Source organism: Girardinichthys multiradiatus, chromosome X (genome assembly GCF_021462225.1).
Source record: "Girardinichthys multiradiatus isolate DD_20200921_A chromosome X, DD_fGirMul_XY1, whole genome shotgun sequence".
Lineage (NCBI taxonomy): Eukaryota > Metazoa > Chordata > Actinopteri > Cyprinodontiformes > Goodeidae > Girardinichthys > Girardinichthys multiradiatus.
The window spans coordinates 18,808,214-18,831,346 of record NC_061817.1 but is presented as its reverse complement, the minus strand read 5'-3'; the positions used below and the strand labels follow the sequence as shown (position 1 = coordinate 18,831,346).

The 23,133-nt window shown below is 38.3% G+C and overlaps 1 protein-coding gene and 1 long non-coding RNA gene across 2 annotated transcripts in view; one reads left to right on the top strand and one right to left on the bottom strand.

The window, feature by feature from the left end:
* Nucleotides 1–4,252: 4,252 nt before the first annotated feature.
* Nucleotides 4,253–6,405, bottom strand: LOC124863610. Its single transcript, XR_007037169.1, has 3 exons — nucleotides 5,907–6,405; nucleotides 5,132–5,285; nucleotides 4,253–4,835 (listed from the first exon to the last, which is right to left on the bottom strand). It is a non-coding gene; the product is annotated as an uncharacterized LOC124863610 (long non-coding RNA).
* A 5,047-nt stretch (nucleotides 6,406–11,452) lies between these two features.
* Nucleotides 11,453–23,133, top strand: part of LOC124862351 (lipopolysaccharide-induced tumor necrosis factor-alpha factor homolog) — a 21,051-nt gene continuing 9,370 nt past the window's right edge. The window contains exons 1-4 of the mRNA XM_047356214.1: nucleotides 11,453–11,608; nucleotides 17,913–18,131; nucleotides 19,789–19,846; nucleotides 20,257–20,283. Of these exons, the coding sequence (XP_047212170.1) occupies nucleotides 17,928–18,131; nucleotides 19,789–19,846; nucleotides 20,257–20,283 (289 nt within the window). The 5' untranslated portion in view covers nucleotides 11,453–11,608; nucleotides 17,913–17,927. The remainder of the gene's footprint in view (nucleotides 11,609–17,912; nucleotides 18,132–19,788; nucleotides 19,847–20,256; nucleotides 20,284–23,133) is intronic.

The window sequence follows — 23,133 nt, the reverse complement described above, 5'->3', positions numbered from 1 at the left end:
TGTGTTAAAATATTCCATACACCCATTGAATCTTAGCTACAATGTAATATCAAATAATACAATATAATATATCTGACAGAATGAAGACTATGTAAATAGTCATGAACATAAAGAAAACCATTAAATGACAAAAGCGTTCTAAAACTTTTGAGTGGTAGTGTACGTAAACATAAAGATAGGTGTGTGTGCTTTTGTGTATATAATCAGAATCAGCTTTATTGCCAAGTTCGTACATACAAACAAGGAATTTGACTCCGGTACACTTTGCTCTCTGGTTTTTGCATTACAGAATATACATATATAAAATATACAAATATATAAATAAAAAGGTGCATTTGCAATATCTATTAAATGTTCATCAGAGAAACAGCCTGGAGGAAGAAACTGTCTCTGTGACGACAGCCTGAGGATAGTATTCTAAACAGTTTATGTGCAGGGTGTGTGGGGTCTGCAGAGATTTTAGCAGCTCTTTTCTTGACCTGTATAAGTCCTGGATGGAGGGAAGGTCAGCTCTGATTATTCTCTCTGCAGTCCTGATTATACGTTGCAGTCTGGACCTGTCCTGTTTTGTGGATGAGCCAAACAACACTGAGATGGATGAAGACAGGACAGACTGAATGATGGCAGTGTAGAAGATGACCAACAGCTCCTGTGGAAGGTTGAACTTCTTGAGTTGCCTCAGGAAGTACAGTCTCTGCTGGGCCTTCTTTTGAACAGTCTTGAGTGGGTTCAGTTCAAGGTAGTTCTGACTACACCAGTGTACCAGCCGATGTCTGTATGCAGACTCATCACCGTCCTGGATCAGTCCAATGACAGTGGTGTCATCTGCAAACTTAAGGAGTTTCACGGACGAGTCCGATGAGGTGCAGTCATTTGTGTACAGAGAGAAGAGGAGTGGGGATAGAACACACCCCTGGGGGGCACCAGTACTTATTGATCTGGATCGGGAGAAGATGCTCCCCAGTCTCACCTGCTGCTGTCGGTCCGTCAGGAAGCTGTGATCCACTGACAGGTGGAGGCTGGGACGTTGAACTGTGTGAGCTTCTGGTGGAGGATGTCTGGTATGATGGTGTTGAAGGCCGAGCTGAAATCTACAAACAGGATCCTGGCATATGTCCCTGGGTGGTCGAGGTGTTGCAGGATGGAGAGTAGACCTAAGTTAACAGCATCATCTGCCGACCTGTTTGCTCGGTAAGCAAATTGCAGGGGGTCCAGCAGGGGGCCTGTGATGTCTTTCAGGTGCTTCAACACCAGCCACTCAAAGGATTTCATGACCACAGACGTCAGGACTACAGGCCTGTAGTCATTTAATCCTACAATGGTGGGTTTCTTGGGAACCGGGATGATGCTGGATCGTTTGAGGCAGGAGGGGACCTCACACACCTCCAGTGATTTGTTGAAGATCCTTGTGAAGATCGGAGCGAGTTGATGTGCACAGGCTTTCAGGCATGATGGGGAGATGTTATCAGGTCCTCCAGCTTTCTTTGTTTTCATGCGCTGAAAGAGCCTGTTTACATCTTCCTCGGAGATCTTTAGTGCAGGCAGAGGATCTGAAGGTAGGGGGTTGGTTGTTTTACGAGTCGAATTTGTTCCTGAATGGGATGTGGAGGAGATGGTTTGAGGCATGAACGACTTCCTGTCATGTCTGCAGTAGAAGCCATTCAGACGATTCACCAGTCGAGGACTCTGTTCAGGATGGGTGGGGGGGCTCCTGTAGGCAGTCAGGTTTCTCAGTCCAGTCCATACAGCCGAAGCATCACCAGTAGAAAGGCTGTTCTTCAGCTTCTCACTGTAGCTTCCACTGGACAAAAAGGATTGGAATCCAGGAAGACGCAACCCATATTTTTCAAAGATAAATGACATATCCGAAGATATGCAAAATGCTTGAGGTATTCAAATTCCGGATAATTCAGGATCGGGACTTTGCATCCGGAAATATCCGGACTTCGGATACTTATCTCTGGAGTATACTGATAAAATTCAACGCGCGGATTTTCGGAGGATCCACCCACGATCTTCTTGAATTTTAAACGGATTTTCCAAAGATCTCTCGACACGGATCCTGAAGTATACGCTAATATCCTGGGCCCGCATTCTCAAAAGATCTCTATTAGCATTTCCTTGTATATTGAATGCATCTTTTGAAGATTTCCCATTATCCTTACACATACATACATATCCTGAGCTTTTATTCTCAGAAGATCCCAAATTGGATTTTCTTGCATTTTCTCTGGATCTTCTGAAGATCTCGATACATATCCTACAGTGAACCCAAACCCTTAAACAATGGCATCTGGGATCTTCACATCCTACACATGACATTTGCAAGATGGTATTTATTCCTGTAACGCATCAGGTATTTCAAACTGAAATATCTAGTTTAACTTTTTTTTTAATTACAAAAATATTCTACATTTTTGGGTCAAAAACAACTTCGAGGGTAGAAAACTCCCAGTTGAAACAGATTTATATACATTTTCTATAATTCTGCATATTTGCTATGGGCCCATGCACATACAGCTGAAGCAGTGTCATGTTGTACTGATCGGAATCTATATTGTAATATTGTTACGTAACCATTAACCAATAGCAAAGTATTTTGAATACAAATATAACAATACAGTTACATAGAGAAAATTTGGTTTATTGAAGTAGCCTGCTGTTTATCACAAACCAACAACCACTGTGGAGTAGGCACATAAATTGTAACGCACAATCACTCAAAACACAGAGAACATTGAAATGGTTTTACTATATAAAAGTTTTCTTAAAAAGATTGCAAATAAAAAAATCAATACTTAGTTTTAACCTTTTGCAATAGATTTGTTTAACACCAAAATGAGAAGAATTACAAACACCTGACAACCTGTGGTAAGCACTTAAAACACTATACAAAAATGTTCCTTGAACAACACCCTGTTTTAAACATTATATTCCTTTAAGATACATGGGGTTAATCCCGTTGGGAACCTCTCGCAGGCTGACCACACTGCTGGTTACTCTACGGTGGACCAGCTTTGAGTTGTAAGTAAACCTTTCCTCAAGAGCTCCCTGGCACTTTTTGATCATATCAGTGAGTTTGTCAGCCCTCCAAGTTGGTGGACTGACTTTCCACACTGTGGTGTCCTCTTCATCAGTCTCCTCGTCACTCATTAATGCCGCCACCACCCCTTCCATGTATAGTAGATCTTCAGCACTCAGCAACTTTCTGGCCACCTCCTTGCATGCATTAAGTAGGTGGAAAATTACAAAAATGGAAGTCACAATTGGTAATAAAAAAATGTGTATAAACACAAACAATGAAAGATTAAGTGGATGTATCGTCTTCTGAACTTTTTTACTTCACTACATTTTAGAATATTTATCTGTTTCTAAAGCCACCTGTGTTTGCATCAAAACATTGAGCTATCTGCATTCAAAAACTTACCCTCATATCTAAAAAGGCATGCAGAAAATGCTAAATTCTTAATATTAATTTTCACAATATCACTTTGTCCTGTGTATATAAGCTTCCAGCATTAATGTCTTACCAATTAAGTGTTTACTGATTTTACAAATGTGGTCAAACAGACACAAATCTGTGTTGACACTAGCTCTGTAAAGTTTGTCTCATTTATTGGTCAGTACATAAAAAATAAATCATCATTTAAAATTTTTTAATTATTCTGTCACCTGTATGAAGAAAAAGTCTCAAATTGAGTAAAAAAAAAAAAAAAACAATAAAACAGTTGACGCCTCTTGTGCTACTGTGTGGCACAATGGATTGACATGTCTATAATACGCTCTTTTATTTTGACAAATTAAGGTCTAAATTATTTTCATAACACCAGGTGGTAAAAGAGGAAAAGGCCAGGTCATGCTCATGGTTAGCATCTTGGAGAAGGGACAGAACAACAATGTTGTCTGAGAATTATCTTGTCCAAAAATAGTGCTTAGGATAGTTATATCCTTACTCTGTGCCTCCTGTTAGTCAGGGCTTTAAGTCTTCTGTCTTGTTTGATCTTGAACAATTTCACTACGCAAAAATGTTTAAAAACAGGTTCAATATCTAGTGTCCAAGATAAAAAGAATAATCATAATCAAAATTGAATCTATAATTTAAATCAAATGTATAATGCAAAGTACAAATAAACTGAACTTCTGAAGAATTTAAGCACCTGAGTAAGATGGCAGAGGCTGCAAAGCTGATTTGCAGTTGGACACAATATTTCGGAGGTCCAGAGTGAATGCATAATCAGCTAGACATCAGACAGTTGTGTTTTGGACAGCTGATCACAGCTCAGTATTAGTCACTGGGACAGAAATGTGGATAGGGTTTTGAGTGATTAACAGCCAGGAGCTCCTTACACAAGTAGCATGGAGTATAGTTCATTTTGGCAATTGTTTCAATTTCTTTCTTTCACTATCAGTTGAATAAGAATTAGAAAACATGCAGCCTTAGATGAAGGTGTACTTGATTGTCCACACTGGTTTATGTCCACTGCATTTGACCCATACTTTGATGCTATTGGGGGAACCTGTAAAGAGCTATATGGGCAAGCACATGAAGCAACAATATACAGGCTAATGGTCAGAATCACGTGCTGAGGGATTAACCTATTGTGGTTATTTTAGTGATGGGGAAACCAGAAGAAACCTACTCAAACAATGGAAACAATGCAAAGTCCACAGAACCAGAGATCATTCTGTTACATAGCTGTAGTGCTAAACAGTGGGCCACAGATTAACTATGCAGCCTATTTCCAAACAAACTGTTGTTTGTTACTTTCTCACCTTTCATTTCCTTTGTACTGCATGTCCTCCCCTAGAGCAGAATGCAGTCTTTTAATCTCTCGCTGATAAAGAGGGCAAATTGTAAGAATAGTCATGCATCGCAGTAAATAACAAAATTAAAACCTATTAAAGTACCCCATAAAACATTTCAGGATTACCACAACTGGATCATTACTAAAAATGTGGACTGTCCTAGATCCTAAAGCAGTAACATTCACCTGATATTGTTTTTAAAGATAGGATAAAATCTATTAAACTGACATGTACACAAAAATATTGGTGTGTACTATAATACCAGTGATAATGTGATCCAACAATTGCGACTGCAATTGCACAGTGACAGACTATGTAGACTTACAGATAATGCCTTTGGAGTTTTTGTTTTAAATTGCATATTCTGAGCTCCTTCTAGTAGTGTTAGGACCTTCTCTTGCAGTGCATCAATCTTTTGACTGATTTCCTCTATTTTTACTCCGAGGTTGGACACTGCATCAAGTACTTTACATATTGATCTAGGCGAAAAAAAAAAGATTGGGTTAGCCCAAGTAATTACTCTTTCAGTTGAAACAAGCAGACACACATTTACATATCCTACTAGTTTATTGATATAGAGCCGATTCACAACACATGTCATCTCAATAGGTTTTTACTTGATGGTCACTGTGATGAGGATTTTGAGGGTGGATTAGGATTAGGCTGATCCTGCCTGGTTTACAAAACCTGGATGTAATTATAATTATTTTTCTTTAACATCTCGTCGAGCTAAAATGGCTGAATTACAATAGCGGCATGTTCCGCTCGTCATATGTGGAAATATTTCAGCTCCTCAGACAGCAGCTTTGTGCAGTTTTACATGTGGGTACAACCACAGATATTCTCAAACTTTAAGAACAACCCAGAACACAGAAGCGGGGGAAATGAGGGGAGGTAGGGAAGATGCTGCTAAACGGTGAGAGACTCATTTGGGGCTGCATGCAGGTATTAGCCGGGTACTATTCAGCTATTAGCTAGGTGTCGAGAAAAACGCCTATCTGATTATGGCGGGAGGGAGGCACTGGTACTGTAAAAACTGTACACAACCCGACATCAAGCCGCTAACTTAATCTAAAAATGATAAAAACATGCTTACTTACGTCCATATTTCTTCTGACATGAGACCGATGTTGGTGGTGCTGCTACCAATGGCGCCTGCCCAATGCGACGCCGATGACGGTCTTGCTATGAAACTCTTGACTTTGGAGTCTCATTCGGCATCCGTCTTACAGTGTCCACATCACTATGTTCGGAATCTGATAGAATATATCTCCGTTTACGTACTGACATTGTTTCTTTGCTCTTCACCGTTTGCTCTAGCTAGTTTTGTCTTGTCGTTTGCAATTGCCCTGACTATCCTCTGCGCATGCGCGAACACAATCTGTTCCCGCCAATGTTACCAGGTGAGAAATGTAGGATTATCGTACTATAGACATAAAATTATCGTATTTTGAGGGAAATTATCGTACATTCGTCATAACCAAAATAACAAGTCTGTTGATGTGTTGAATAGTGTCTAACAGGCAATCGCAGCTTTGTGCCGTCAGTACAGAATGGATTTATCAACAGCTGCAGCCCCACAGTGCCGGGCTCTGCTTCTTCTTCTTTTCTTTTCCTCAATCATGGGCGGGCGCAGTGGACTATTCAGCCAATCATGGCCGTTGTTCTGAGGCCAACGCATCACGTCACTCCGTAGGTCACATTTAGAAAAGCACGATTGGCTGGAATTTCCAGCATCTGTTCCCGAATCCGGACACAGATGCCTTCAGGGTTCACAAAAAAACTCCGACAGACTTTGGCGATTGGCTGATGACGACTGATTACAACCAATACGATCCAAACTGGTCAAATTATCGTACATTTAGCCTTTTTTAGGAATATTGATCGTACATCGTACAGAGAGCAAAATTATCGTACGAATACGATAATTATTGTACACCTGGCAACACTGGTTCCCGCTCTTGAAGTTTAAAAGAAAATGCCAGTACATTTGATTGGCTTGTAATCACGTCACCGCCATAGAGAAAGGCATTTTTTTTATTTTTGTTTCCACAGACAGAGGCATTGAGATCCAAATTTGTGTTTCTCGTTGTGTCACTTCAGTCAAGTACACTTAATATGTTTATTTCATATTCGTCTTTTAGATTTTGTATATTTATTTTGTTCCCATGAAAAAAATAGTAATTTTCCTTTTAGGTGCTAATATACGTGGTTGACATTATTCATGATCCAGAATGTAATTTTATTTGCGTTTAAAAGATTAATCTGAGTAAAACCAGTGTTGGAAACAAACAAAAAAGTAAAAATACAAGTAAAAATGACAAATTACAAAGTAATTTAAAAAAGAATACCTTATATTTTTACATTTTGAAGCAAGTGTCTGTACTTTCTACTCCACTACATTTTAATCTGGTAAAAAAAATGCAGTGGAGTAAAAAATATATTGAGCTTAGATCTGGTTTAGTCCCGATTAGTCATGGTTTAGACCTGGTTTAGTCTTGGTTCTCCATAAAAATCTTGGTGTATTTTATTTGAATGTAGATACTTTTTAACTTTTATGTAGTAACTATGTCGCTCCTGTATCTGTACTTAAGTGTGAAAACGTAGTACTTCTTCCACCACTGAGTAAAACAATCTAACTGCTTTTTATTATTTCAGTTTATTTGACCTTGTGGTAATTAAAAAACACTGAGGCAAAGAGAAATTCCTGGTGTTGATTTTCTCAATAGCACTAATTTGTTTTTGCAACTGTACTTACTGGTAAAATTTATTGTGAAAAAGCTTGTTCATTTCAGTGAATCTACCTAAAAGGGGAAATTAATATGATGTAGCCTCGTTACATGCAAAATGAAATATGTCAAGCCTTTATAGGTTATAAGTTTGAGCCTACAATATCAAAATATAAACATTTTCTGAACCTTTGACTTTGGAGTTTTCAAAAGCCACAATCTTTCAATCTGTGTCCTGTGTCCTTTGTGTGTGACCTGCCTGGGGACTGCAAATGAAAACTAGCAGTTGTGCTATAATCTGGCCTATTTTCCACTGCATCTGTTGCAGATGTCATTAATATGCATTGCACCTAATAAATTAAATTAAATAAAAAATCTAAATTGTAAATTGAATTACTGACTTTAATAAATTTTGTATTATTGATATTGTAATTTCTCGAGTGCCACCGGTTTGCGCATATGAGTTGCATCACGTGAGGAGAGATTGGAAAGTCAAAAACAGTAAACCCAGTCCAATTTAAAATATAATAACCCGTTAACAGACCAGTAACGTAAATTATATAAAACAAATGAAAAATAAACCTTGTCTTTTATGTCCAAATATGTAATGGATATGATAGTTTTGTAATGTTAGCTCAACAATTTCATGTTAATGGCTGTTGATACACTCCATTTCTTTTCTTTTTTTGTGATTCTAACAATGGGACTGCCACTCTCTAACATGATGCTGGAAAATATCTATACATTATTACCTTCTCATAAGTCCACATTTTTAATAATTGTTATATAAAAAGAAAAAAAATCAAAATTTTGAATACTCAGATCCACAAAGATAATTTATAGATATATGTTTGGATACTTGACAGATCTAATGTTTTTGGATTTGTCAGGATATTACCTGTATATCTGACAGATCCATAAACCACTATCTTTCAAGATTTGAATCGTAAGGATCCGGTATTGATATTTTTCTGGATTTAGATATTCCACATATGATGTTCAATGAACTCACCATGCTCGTAATTGTCTTTTTGTTGAGTTATTATCTTCCAATCACTGCATTTATGTCCACAGAAAACATTTTAAAGGTTTTAGATAGAATAAAAAAATTGTAAAAGTTTACAACACTCAGATCAAGACAGATAATATATATGTATATGAATGGATCTTTCGCAGAGCTCCTCCCCAGCCTCAAGTAAAACTTGATCAGACTATCCCTGTCCATCCAGTTGTTTTGTTCCTCCATGTGTTTGAGAAAGTGCGCTGTTTTAGTATTTTGTGCGCATGCTGTACCTATGTCGTGGGAACTAATTAGTATTTAGTGCACACATTATATATATTTCGTGGGCATAAGTTAATATTTCGTGGGCACCAATTACACACGTGGACAAAATTGTTGGTACCCCTCGGTTAATGAAAGAAAAACCCACAATGGTCACAGAAATAACTTGAATCTGACAAAGGTAATAATGAATACAAATTCTATGAAAATGAACAAATGAAAGTCAGACAATGTTTTCAAACATGCTTCAACAGAATTATTTAAAAAAATAAACTCATGAAACAGGCCTGGACAAAAATGATGGTACCCTTAACTTAATATTTTGTTGCACAACCTTTTGAGGCAATCACTGCTATCAAACGATTCCTATAACTGTCAATGAGACTTCTGCACATCTCAGCAGGTATTTTGGTCCACTCCTCATGAGCAAACTGCTCCAGTTGTCTCAGGTTTGAAGGGTGTCTTTTCCAGACGGCATGTTTCAGCTCCTTCCAAAGATGCTCAATAGGATTTAGGTTGGGGCTCATAGAAGGTCACTTCAGAATAGTCCAATGTTTTCCTCTTAGCCATTCTTGGGTGTTTTTAGCTGTGTGTTTTGGGTCATTATCCTTTTGCAAGACCTATGACCTGCGACTGAGACCAAGCTTTCTGACACTGGGCAGCACATTTCTCGCTAGAATCCCTTGATAGTCTTGAGATTTCATTATACTTGCACAGATTCAAGACACCCTGTGCCAGATGCAGCAAAGCAGTCCCAGAACATAACAGAGCCTCCTCCATGTTTCACAGTAGGGACAGTTTTCTTTTCTTCATATGCTTCATTTCTCCGTCTGCGAACATAGAGCTGATGTGCTTTGGCAAAAAGTTCAATTTTTGTCTCATCTGTCCATAGGACATTCTCCCAGAAGCTTTGTGGCTTGTCAACATGTAGTTTGGCAAATTCCAGTTTGGCTTTTTTATGATTTGTTTTCAACAATGGTCTCCTTGGTCGTCTCCCATTAAGTCCACTTTGACTCAAACGTTGGATGGTGCGATCTGACACTGATGTTCCTTGAGCTTGAAGTTCACCTTTAATCTCTTCAGAAGTTTTTCTGGGCTCTTTTGTTACCGTTCATATTATCCGTCTCTTTGTTTTGTCATCAATTTTCCTCCTGCGGCCACGTCCAGGGAGGTTGTCTACAGTCCCATGGATCTTAAATATCTGAATAATATGTGCAACTGTAGTCTCAGGAACATGAAGCTGCTTGGAGATGGTCTTATAACCTTTAGCTTTAACATGCTTGTCCATAATTTTATTTCTAATCTTCTGAGACAACTCTTTCCTTCACTTCCTCAGGTTCATGTTAAGTGTGGTACACACCATGTCACCAAACAGCACAGTGACTACCTGTAGCCCTATATATAGGCCCACTGACTGATTACAAGAATGTAGACACCTGTGATGCTAATTAATGGACACACCTTGATTTAACATGTCCCTTTGGTCACATTATTTTCAGGGGTACCATCATTTTTGTCCAAGCCTATATTATTTTTTTTAAATAATTCTGTTGAAGCATGTTTGAAAAGCAATGTCTGACTTTCATTTATTCATTTTAATAAAATTTTTATTCATTATTACCTTTGTCAGATTCAAGTTATTTCTGTGACCATTGTGGGTTTTTCTTTCATTAACCGAGGGGTACCAACAATTTTGTCCACGTGTGTAGTATTTCGTGGGGACGAATTATTATTTCGAATTATTATTTTTTTTTTTCCCCATGTCAGTTCCCGTGCGCTGTATTTTTAAGTTTTTTTTAAAATATATTTTTGCACCATATTTGGTCAAATAAAACAAGCAGAGCATATCAGCACAAACATTTCAAACCAACTATATAGCGTGCTGGTGGAGGGGTGATGATTTGAGCTTTTCCGCTGCCACAGGAAATGTGCATCTTGCAGTCTTTGAGTTAAGCACAAATACCTTGGCACACAAAAGCATGCAAAGATAAAATGTAAGACGTCCCGACTGACAGCAATCATTCACACTCGTGCAAAGTGCTCGCTCAAAGTGTCCATAGCATTGAAACTGACAAGTATTTATTGTTGTGCTGAAGGTAGAGCATTAAGAGCTAGTAACATTTAATCTTTATTTAAAGGATTGCAAAACCCACTTGAAATTTAACCATCAGTGATTTGATTTAAAATCTATATGTGAAGAATGTCACCATATTTACAAATTTAGGCCAGCAAATATACTCTATTTGATTAAAAAGTGAGAAAAGGATTAAATTGTTTGTTTTTATATCACTCTTTTGCAAGTTTCCTGCTTAACTGAAACTGGGTAAGACTTTTTCTAGTAACAGATGTGAAGACACAGGAAGAAGCTGACAGGAAAGATACAAACTGTGGTTATAATTGTGGTTTAATTAACTGTGGTTATACACCGGGTGTTTAGAATAGAAACAAAAAGAAGACTTTAAAATCCCCTCTATCATATCTTCTATTTTCTTTGGGTATGTCATTGTGTGTCCTATATATGTATATTTGAAAAGCTTTGAAGTTATATGCTTCTCTTTTTATTGCGGTCTGACCCTGGTCACATGGGAGGAGAAAAAAGAAATAGGGCGGAACCATACATAGTTCCAGTAAATCACATCTGTTAGAGGAAGAGTTAGATGCTTCTATCAGTTTTACAGCTAATATTTATTCTGCGATTTGCTGCACGTCATTATCATTCAGGACTAGTAAGACTGAACAGTAAACAGTTTATCCTTGTCTTTTGTTGCTGTTTTATAAATTAACTTCACTGGTGAGTTAAACTTATTTTTTATTTCTACTCACATAATATTGAGCTGCTACTGCCATATTTTTAATTTTGGGTATCTCCTGAGCCAGACAAGGTGAGGCAGATACATTGCTCTACCGAAAGGGGCTGCTTCATGAAGGGATTGCTCATGTTTTTCTAATTGATTTAGGATGTATTTACAATGAGATATAAAAAGGCTTTATAGCAATAGAGTAGACCTGTCTACAATGAGCATAATTGACCAGGAAACAAGGCTGTACTACCAAGAAAGCACTGAGCCACTGTTCCTTGGACAAACAACCTCAGGAAAGCTGGGAAAAGTGCTCTGAGCAATGAAAACCTATAACACTGAGCCTTTCCAACTAAGTAAATGACTGACAGGATAAATTACTTCCTTATTGTTGCTGAATATTGCATTCAATGTTTTTTGCATTTTATGCAACTTTGTCGCTCTTCTCTAGTCATTTTCAGCTCATATTATAATAAAGATTAAGCATTTGCAGAGAAAATTTGTTATTTGAAGTAGTGTTAGATCATAGTAGTAAAATAAAATTTACGTATAACTAATGGTTCAAAATTATTTCAAATACACAGGTTAAATTTTTTTCTAGTGAACTTTTGTAATAAAAAGATGTGAAGGTTGCACAATTTAGGAGTTAGTATGTAATTAAATGTATATTCAAAAAAAATTTTATTCACTACAGGTTATTGCACAGGAGTAGTAATTTTGTATTGGCCATAAAAAAATCAAAACATTTGAACATAACCAGTTCAAACAGGTAGAAAATTAATACTAAGCTTCGTCTGCCATCAACATATAAGTTGGTACCTCTTTTTTGGGGAACAGTGCACAGAAATAGCAAAACCACCAAAGTGATATAATTATACACAAACAACTGTATAGATTTTTAAGTCAGTCAACGTATTCTCACTGTCTTGTTTGTTTTGAACTTGCTTGCGGTTGATTTGAGGTGAAGTTGATGAATTTGAAAGTAGCTCTCCATTTTCATTATTCTGTGTGTTTGTACAATGCAATAGTACCATTCCCAGCGAAATAGCCCCACATCACTATGCTGCCACCACCATGCTTGAGAGTTGTTCTTAGATTTTTTTTCAATTTGAAAAAATACCTCTTGTCACTGGAGCCAAATTTCTTTAACTTGTCTCCAGATGACATTTGGCTTGTCCATGTAGGCAGCTGTGAAAGTAGTGGAGTTTGAAGGTGTCGGATTTAAAGCAAGGATTTCTTTCTTGGTTGGCCCTCTCGCAGTCCGTGGTGTCTCAGTATTTTCCAGTTTAGGGCGATTAATGTTTTTCGAGAACATCCCAATCAATTTCCTTGTTTAATCTGATGGCGACAGTTTGTGTCAGATGGCTGTACAACTAGATGTTCTAACAGGATACCAAATCTCATACACACATAAAAACTGGTTTTAGATTGGTTAAAGCAGGCTGAAATTAACCTTTCTGAATGCTCTTCAGCTCAATACTGTTAAAAATCTGTGGACTGTCAGTAAATGCCAGATTTGTACCTTGAAAAAAGCTAAAAAAAGTTCACTAATTCTGACTAGCAGAGTGGTCAAACATTCAGACAGAATTATGTGAGAAGGTTCTTGATTGCTACAAATTGGATGTGTTGCAGTTAATTTTGCTAAATGACACTTAGATGATATTGAGTGTGTGTAGACCTTTGACTGGAACTGCACTACAGACAGAAAACAAGAGCAAAAATGTCTGATAAAAATTAAATTATATAATTTCAGCATTGTAATGTTTTCTATGTTGCATGCACATGAGGATGGTGATAATAAATCATAAATCGCGATACAGAGAGGGGGTAATGGGGTGCTCCTTTGTACTTGTCAGCTGGATTTTCTTACGTTCAAGTTGGAAAACTGAATTGAAATGTTCTTTAGACTGGACTCTGGAGTGCTTCTGCTTTTAGAAATAAAAAAACAGCTGTATATTAGAGTATTTTCTGTGTATTACTAGGGATTTTAGTAAATGTATTTGTTACTGGAGTAGTTTTTGTGCATAAAGGGGTAGAACACACATTTATCAGCTTTTCTTTGCCTTTATTTGAGTTAAAGAGCAATTTACCTGACAAAGATAAAACCTCAGGTTTCCTTTAGTTCCTCCAACTCTTACTTAAGACCAACAATAGAAGGCAATAGTTAAACATGGGGGTTTTGTTAGGCCAAGGAGATTCTGTTACAGAAATGTCAGTGGCGCAACTTGCTTTGTTGCATAATGCTTCCGTGTAATTTCAGTAAAATCCAATGGTCGGTTCTTGTCAAGTATGTTTTATTTAAAAACAAAGTAAGACAGTAAATGCTGGTTTGGTCCAGCAGGTGGTTCCCTTCAAAAACATGGAAGCTTGGCCTCACATCATTGGAATATAGATGAACACTATATAATCAGTATATGTCCTATACATTAATAAATGTTCCCTTTTTGAAAATGGGGCATCCCTTGCATTTTCTTAAAGGGAGGAGCTTGTCCAAGCACCTTCCATGCAAGAACTGTCACTGGTCCTAAATATTTCATATCTGTCCACGTTACCAAGTTTAGAGGAGCACAATTTTGATCTTTGTTTTTAGATTAAATGTGTTCAAGCAGAAAACATCTAAAACATGAGACCTGAAAGGTTTTTGACTTCACATTTCCCACTTCAGTTTAAAGGTCAAGGGAATTGGTGATTTCAGATAAACCTCGTAAAGGGGATAGTAACTTGTCAAGAGTTTGTCCGGTATATCTTTCAACAGCAGGGCAGCTAGAATCCCAGTTCCCTGCATCTGTTCGCAGAAAAAAAAACTGAAGTGAAAAGAACAGTTTTTGTGTCAACTCTGAAGCAAGGTTATTGGAGTTAAATCTGCTTTCACATTAAAAGCTAAGTGGGGTATGTGGGTTGTGAGGAAAGAGGATGTGGTTGAAAAGTTTTTTTTCCACCAATTTGGTCAGTGAACCTGCTATGTTTTTTTTTTCCCCACCATAGTTCGTCAGTTCAGGGTATCTTCAAATGCAGTTGTCACAAAACATGAAATGCCCCTTTTAGTCAGAGGTGAAACAATTCAGTAGGATCTGGTTTGCATTTTATAAAGTATGTTCTCTCACTTCTTCTACATAGTTGTTGTTGTGAGTCTTTAAACAGGGGGTAGTGCTCATTTATTTCAAATGCAAGTCAGAAAAAAAGCAAAACAAAGCAGTTTCAATGGCACCAGAGGATTTTCACAAATCATTAATGTTAAAATGAGTTTGCTTTCATGTGTTTTCTCTTCCTGTACACCAGAAAGGTGTCATCATCCTCAAGTGTTAGTTGTTTGAGTTTTGGAATTCTTAATATATCTCTTTCTTCATTTTCCTTTTGCTTATATTCCCTTAGTGTTGCCATTTTAATTCATTCACGCTCATTCTCACCTGATTGCTCTCACTGGCTTGCCATGCCTTTCTCCTCATTTACCCCTCTATTTCATCTTTGGTTTTCATCTCTCAGTGCTGGTTCCTCTGTATACCTCCATGTCCTCTGTTCTGCTCGTGTTCCACGTTCTGTTTTCCCAGGGCCTGTCTGTAAGTTTTTCTTTGGATCCATAAGCAGGAAAAGTGTAAATAATTATATTAAATTTAAGTTTTTACCAACCTGCATCTGGCTGAGAGTTGTTGATTTACAACTGCTTGATTCATTTACAATAATTACCAAACAATGACTAACAAACTTGCTTTTCTTTTATTATTAAATTAATCAGGTAAACAAATTTCAATAACTGTACAAAATAAAAATAAAATGTTTTAAGTAAAAATTGTATTATTGGAATAAAAAAAAACAGATAATCAGTCCACAAGTACATGGAATTGATACCTTGATTGTTTAATCATAAAGAAATATTTATATAAAGTAGAAGATGCGTAGACAGTTGAATAGACGATGGCTAAACAAGAGGATTCCATCTGTAACTGTGGTCTCTTCTTCTGCCGATACACCAACAGATAACAGGTAGTGGGAAATGACAGAGTGGATGGGTGGGATAAGGCAGCTGTTGGTGGGGAAATCCCACTACAACCACCCCATTAGCTTAGTTTAGCTTAGCTTAGCTTAGCTTATTTTAGCAGCCAGACTGATCTGTAAGCGAAACTCTGCTGCTCCGAAAACTCAGAGCATTTCAAAGTAGGCTAAATCCTTACAAACTGACTGCATAGATGAAGTTTTGAAGTCTACTTTCTTGCTTAAAAACATCTTAAAATTACTTTTTGTGACAAATAATGGTAATAAAATTATAAATATGTACATTGACCTTCTCTATTACTGCTTCTGGTGGTGCAATGCCTTATTGCACATAACCATGCCCCTCCTGGGGTAACCTGAAAAGTCCAACCCCAGAGCAGGATCAATTACCAGTGAAAATAGGGTCTCGGTCAAGTGAAATTACCCAGGTAAATTTGTATTGAAATTTCCAAAGCCCAGGGCTTTTCAAAAGCAATGGAAACAGAGTGTCATGATGTAGGGTTGTTTGGTTTTTGGTTTTGGGGTTTTTCCTTATGTTTTTCACTGTTCAAGTTTTGAATCATGTTTCTGTTTATTTTCCTGGTCATGCTTTTGTTTTGTCGTCTTGTTCATGTTTTGTCAAGTTTGGTTTTCGGATCTGGTTATGCTTTTGCTTCATGTTTTTCTAGTTTGTGTTCAAGAGTCTCTGTTTTGCTCCAGTCACGTTTTGTTCTGTTAATTAAGTTTATCCAGTTCACCTGCTCCAAACTAATCTGTCTCCTAGGTCCACCTGGTTTTCACGCCATATATTCACACCTGTTCTGTTAGTCTTCGCGGAAACATCTTTCACTCTCATGCTCATGTCTAGCTCTCATGTCTAGTTCTCATGTCTTGTTCTCTAACCAAGTCTTGTTTTTTTTTTTTGATCTTGCCATGCCTGTCTTGCCTGTCCGTTTGTTTTGTTCCTGCCTCCTGCTAAGTGTGAGTTTTCGTAATTAAACCTTTTTTTTCACTTACCATCACGCTGCCTGCTCGTCTGCATTCTGGGGTCCAATTCCAAGTAAACTGTGACACAACCGTGACACAGAGCTTTTAAATCCTTTAAATTATTATGCGTCTCCCAAGCTCCTGTTTGCGCTTTGCTCCTGCAAATACCCTATCAAACATGACAGAAGGAACCAGCCAACTGGACCAATCAGATAATCATTCAGGGAGCTTCACAGAGGTGCACCAATGGATCCAGTAGCAGTTGGAGGAGCCAAAGACTTTATATGATGATATAGAGATCTTACCTTCTCCACTGCCCTATTGAGAAGACAGAGTGTTATCTATCCTTTTGGGGATACAAGCTGGTGCTCGTGCCTCCATGGTACAGCCTGCAGCAAAACTGCTCCTCTCTCGCCTTGCAACTCAGCCCAGCAGTCCGACGCTGCTGCCTAAACCTTTGCTCATTGCTTCGCACTTTCTCCGCCAGGGTCAGCAGGGTTCCACTTCATAGCTACAGGAGAGAACGACAATGTTGAGATGCCTCCGCTTTTGCAAAGAGTCTGACTGATGCCTCATCTCGTCTTCTGAACGGTCCTCTTCCTGCCCTGGCGTCTTCAACCTTGTCTCAGGCTTCTAGGTTCCAAGCTAGCTCCTCATCACAGGCCACTACTCAGTTTTTCCAAGCCCAGAATTCTCCGCTGCCCACCGCTGCTCCTTTAGCGCCCTTCAGTGGGCAATAGCAGAAAATAAGTTTTTTAGCTTCCTCTGTGCAGCCTATAGCGGCAGCAATAAGGCCCGCTTCAAGTCTTCACAGTGCAGCTAAGCCCATTTCACATCGCCTCAGAACACCTGAACCTACTCCAAGTCTCCAATATAGAGCAATTCCCTCGTCCACTTGTGCCATAACAACAGCGGGCCCCATGTACTCCTTTGATGCAAAAACGACTTCCAAGCTTTTGACTGCACCAGCCTTAGCAGCTACAGCAGTCCTTATGTCTGCAGAATCAACAGTTCTCACATCTAATATGGTAGTTATATCAGCACCTCTCTGGTCCAATGTATTTGCTTCAGAGACTCCTGCTGTTCATTCTTCATCATGATTGCTTCCATGTACTACTGTCATTCTACTCCTGTACCACTTCTGTTTTTCCAGTGCCTGTCTGTAAGTTTTTCTTTGTTATTAATAAATCTTCTAACTTAGCAAGCGACTCCTAAGCTCCTTTTTGTATTCTGGTCATGCAAATAAACTACCAAACATTACAAGAGGTCATAATTTCTGGTTTTAATCATTAAAGTTCTGGCAAATATATTTTGGTTTCATATATAATATTTGTTTTACAGGGGGGATTTCAGAAGATGGAAAAAGGATCCCAACCACAAGATGTGGCTCCACCCTACCCCGGCCCTCCCATACATTACGGCAGTGCTGGGCCTCAGCCAGAGATGTACGCTCAACCAGGCTTTTCCGCTCAACCAAGCTTTCCCACTCAACCAGCCTTCTCCACTCAACCTGGCTATCCCACTCAACCAAGCTTTCCCACTCAACCAGCCTTCTCCACTGTGATGGAAATTCTTGCAGTAAGTATTCCACAGTGTATGACCTTTGGTTTACCTCACTCCTGTGAACATCTGTGTTAGAGGAGGAAGCTGTAAAAGTCATTATCAGAAGTTTAATGGTTAAGGCCATTTTTCAGGGTGATGCCTTTGGGAGAGTAGATGGTTGTTCCTAGGTAACCTTGTCACCTTTGAACCCGAGAAGGGTCTAGGGTCGTAAAACACAGACTCTTTGCAGTTGAGATAACACTGTCTTGTTCTGGTATAAATACTGTGTGTAAATAGCGTTCGGGGCTCTGTTTCACTGACTAACCTCAGTGTCAGGGTCTTCAAACGCTGAATGCCTTTGAATAAAACTTATTGAGACAAAGTCCGGATTTTCTCTTGTTATGAGTCAATTTCTACCCACTTTGATAAGAAAATTCCACAACAATTTTAGCGTCACGAACAGGATCTAACGTGCCAAAGGAGACCGCAGGATGGGACACGGACGCCTGGCCAGCCTGAGAGTTGTTCTCAGTCCACTTCCATTTTACGGAGGGGAGTTCTCATCCCCGCCTGCGGCTTCTGGACGATTAGATCCGAACTATTTGTCTTCAAATATATCTGGGTGAGAAGTTGCTCCGTATGATATAATGTATATTATTATTTTTATTACACATTAACCATCATCTCCTAACTAATTAATTAGGTTCCAGAGTTGCGAGAGGGAGGACATCAGCTGAGGGCCCGGTTACCCTGCAAAAGGAATTGCAGGGAGGTTTTCATTGGTAACAATGGGATAAAGCAAAACACACAATAGAATCAAAATGCTTGTAGTGATTGTTGCCTTAATAACATGTTTTTTGGATGTAGGATGACTTTTAGATTTATGTGTTTTACTATTAAAAGGTTAATGAATTAGTTTAAACTAGTTTGAAGAATTAGTTTTGCATACAGAATCATTGGTGATTTATTAGATTGAAAGTTTCCCTGGTGCCATTAAGCTAGCTGACAATTCAAGATATGCCAAAAGTAAGGAATATATTTTTGATAAAGAATCTGAGTCATGACTTTATACTTGGTGGGAATTATTTATTAGATTCAATTTGTAGGGTTTATTCATCCAAATTACATTGGATGTCCATTAATCTAATACTCATCTTTGTACAAGACAAATCAGGATGATATGTGACTAATTTCTAAGTGAGACATTGATGAACTGAATAACTAAAGTTTGTGTTTAGTTGTTAATGGAACTGAATTGCAGTTAAAAACATCTGGATTTTCTTTATGTTGCTTTCGTTAAATTCATAGTGACACATAGTTATGTCAAAATTCATTTCTTTGGTTCTAGGTTATGTGATCTTGGTTACTAAAACATTTTTGTACAAACTTTTTGCTGGATTGTCGCATGGGTTGGACCCTGCGTCAGAAGAGGGGAATGTCAGAATAAAGTAACATGGGGTTCCAAAAGTTTTAGCACTCATGGGAAAAAGGGTAGCTCATACCTCCAGTGAGGACTTAGTGACAATGCGAGAGAAACATTGTACTTTGTTTATATAAATGGTGCATAGCTCCCTAAGACCACATTCTGAAAACCTCTCTGAAATTATGGTGTTGATTTTTTGTGAAATTTTATATCTCCACAGATTAGACCATTTTTGAAATTCTTTTTTTTTTAAAACCTGGCTATATCACTCAGACAGGCTACTCCGCTGTCCCTGTCGAATACCAGGGAGGTATGTGGTCATTTCTTAACTTTCTAGTATTCATTCATCTTCTGTACCGCTCCTCCCACAGTCTAAAAACATGACTATTAAATTGGTCTCTCTAAATTGCCCTTAGGTATGAATGAGTTGGTGCATGGTTGTTTGTCCTGTATGTCCCTGTGTTGCCCTGTGATGGATTGACAATATGTCCAGGGTGTTCCCTGCCTCTCACCCATAAACTGCTGGAGATAGGCACCAGGTTCCCTGTGACTCACTATGGAAGTTTCTAGTATTTCACTGCATATTCCACTTAGTTTAGGACAAAAAGTGTTAAAGTGTTGAAAACAGTGCTTGTTCAAGGAGTTTTATGTACTTTATGTTGATGATGTTGTGATACATTTTTTTCATTGTCTTGCTGAACTGTTTCTCTTATCTTGCAGGTGTTGCTTTTGCTCCGGCACCAACAGGTGAGGTAACCTGGTCTAGCTACATATTGGAAAGCATATGGATCCTATCAGCTATGTCTCAAAACAAGAGTGCAGACTTTTATAGTTTAGGTCACACAGCAAACTCACATGGTAATATGTTGTGAATTTGTTTCTGTTCAATTTGTTAGCCACAACCACTGCAATGGGTTGCTGCATGATTAAAATCTCTCACTCGGGGAGAAATGGAACTGTTGGCATTAACATAAATCTTTTTCTCTTGGTTTGTTACTTACACAGTCCCATTGTAAGCACTGCGTTTAACACAGAAAATCCACAATCTCATACTGTTTGTCCATTCAAATCCATGTAAAACATTCCTTTCCTATTAGTCTGTCAGGAACAGTTTGACCCTAAGTGCATAGAGCAGTCTGAAACATTCTTGCCAAATCTAATTATATGTTACATTTTCTAACTTGGACTCCTCTGTTCTTTTCTTGTTCATTAAATTCTAACAAAGACAAATAGATCAGCATGCAAAGATGCCATTGCTCTGAGGATGGAACTATTATTGCACCAATATCCTCTGCCAGTGCAAACACTGTTTTCTCCTCAGATGAGTTAATTACTGCTTTACATGTCAATATACCAGAAATGCCTTCTATGTTTTGTTTTTCTTCCCCATAAAATACATTGTCTAACTGTTTTAGTATAAATGTATGCCTACACAAAAAGGTTCACTAAGGTTGTATATTTCTTTATACATTAGAGGTCAGGATTTCCTTATATAATGAAAGTTACTGACAGAATGGAAACTTTATGTCAAGGTGAAAACATTACATGCTATTGTCCACAAAGAACTCCACCAACGCATTCCTGATAATATCAACTATGGTACAGTCCCTTGCAAAGGTATTTAATATTTATAACTGTTAGGTATTATTTAGTCAACTCAGAGGTAAGAACGATACAGTTAGAGTTACTTGCAGCAAGGGTAGCCCACTTTGCAGTGAAACTACAAAGTTTTGACACCCTATCTCTTTATTTATATACACAATTCAACAGACAGTTCAGACAGGGTGTATGTGTGTGAGACGGAAAGGAGGCTGGTTCACACAGTGATAACAATGATCTCACACACACAGGGAGGAAGGCATAGTGCAGGTGCCTTGCAACACAAAGTTTTTACATGAGTGATAACAAGTTTTTGCACCCATCCAACAGTCCCTCCTTTTATCACAAGTAAAAACATTTAATATAAAAACGAGTAAGAAAAATACTTTGTATGAGCGAAAACCCACGGACGGTAAACAGATTATATTTTGTGGGAAATACTCATACGGTCCCGCCGCCCTCGGCGACCATTAAAAGTTAAATGTTGATTAATACTTGAAATCATAAAAATAAAAGAATAATACTTGAAATCATAAAAAAAAAAGAATAATACTTGAAATCATAAAAATAAAAGAATAATACTTAATGAAAACAGTGAAACATAATAAAGGAATTTAAAAATCTGCCCTGTTTATGTCATCATTGTACTTTTTCTCATTTCACTTAAGCAACAACTTCTTTCAATTTTCAGCTGTAAGGTCATTTTATGAAATACAATGTATGAGTACACTCAGGCTTTTGATGTGATTTATTTACAACATGTCATCATAATCGTCCCCTTCATTTTCGTGCATTTCTACCTAGTTCAGTGTTGCATATGCCACCATGGGCAATACCAGAAATTCTGTAGGAATGGATGTGCGTCATGTTCTTCCGTCAGTGTTCTGAGATGGGTCCCGTCTGATGTCCATCTCTTCTGGTTCGGTATCACCTCCTGTGGATCCTGCTTTAGATAGAGAAAGAGTCCTGCTACAAAGAATTAAGCTCAAGCTTATCAGTCCTGTCCACATGTTACAGGGAGCCATTTTATAATTGGGCGCAGATCAGCTGTTTTCTTCATCGGTTTGAGACGCTGGGCCATATGGGTCCTCCAACTCCTTTGAACCCGGACTTCCTCTGCTACCCCGTCGGTTGGTTTGGCTCCTGTAACGGCAAAACTGGCTTACAGTGGCTTTTATGGATCCAGGAAGGCCTCTCTGCTATTATCAGAGCTGTGGGCGTTGTCAGGAGCACTTGAAACGGCCCTTTCCACCAAGGAGTGCTCCAATTCTTCCGGTGGAGTGTCTTAATCAGGACCAGGTCTCCAGGCCTCAGGTCATTCTGTGGGATAGGAGCAGAGATTATCGGCAGACCACTGGACATTTGTTCTTCTTTTGTCTGCAACATTTTATTCATCCACTCAGCTAATGAAGTTTCCTGTTGTGCTTTCTCTATTTCATTCATGTCAGAAGGCAGAGAAAACAGTCTGTCATGTACTATTTCTTTGTGAATACAAATTCACATCAGCAACTTGGTGTCACGTGATCTCAGGCTCAGAACACAGTGGGTGGAGCCATACAATGATGTACAGTAGGTGGCAAATGGAGTAAGACCAGTTTGATTTGGAGTTATTCTCATCCATAATTTAACCAGGGATAGGCATTCGGGCCATGGCCTCCCTGTTTCTTCCATTGTTTTCCTTAATCTTTAACTGAAACCCTAATGCATTAGAACTTAGTTCTATTAATTTATTTACACAATGAGTTCCATTATCTGACCTTATAATCTGTGGGATACCATATGTGGGGAAAAAATGTGTCACTAGGTTCATCTATTACAACTAGGCAATATTTCTTCCCCCGTGTTTGCAACAAATTATGCATGATCTGCAAAAATTCTTTGAATAGCAGAAACATTTATAGTGTAGCATTAATGCTTTACCAGATGTGACATATTCCCCCCTTGACACGTGGGTCTTCCCAATGTGTCACTGTAGCCGCTGTGTTGTATAAATGTTTT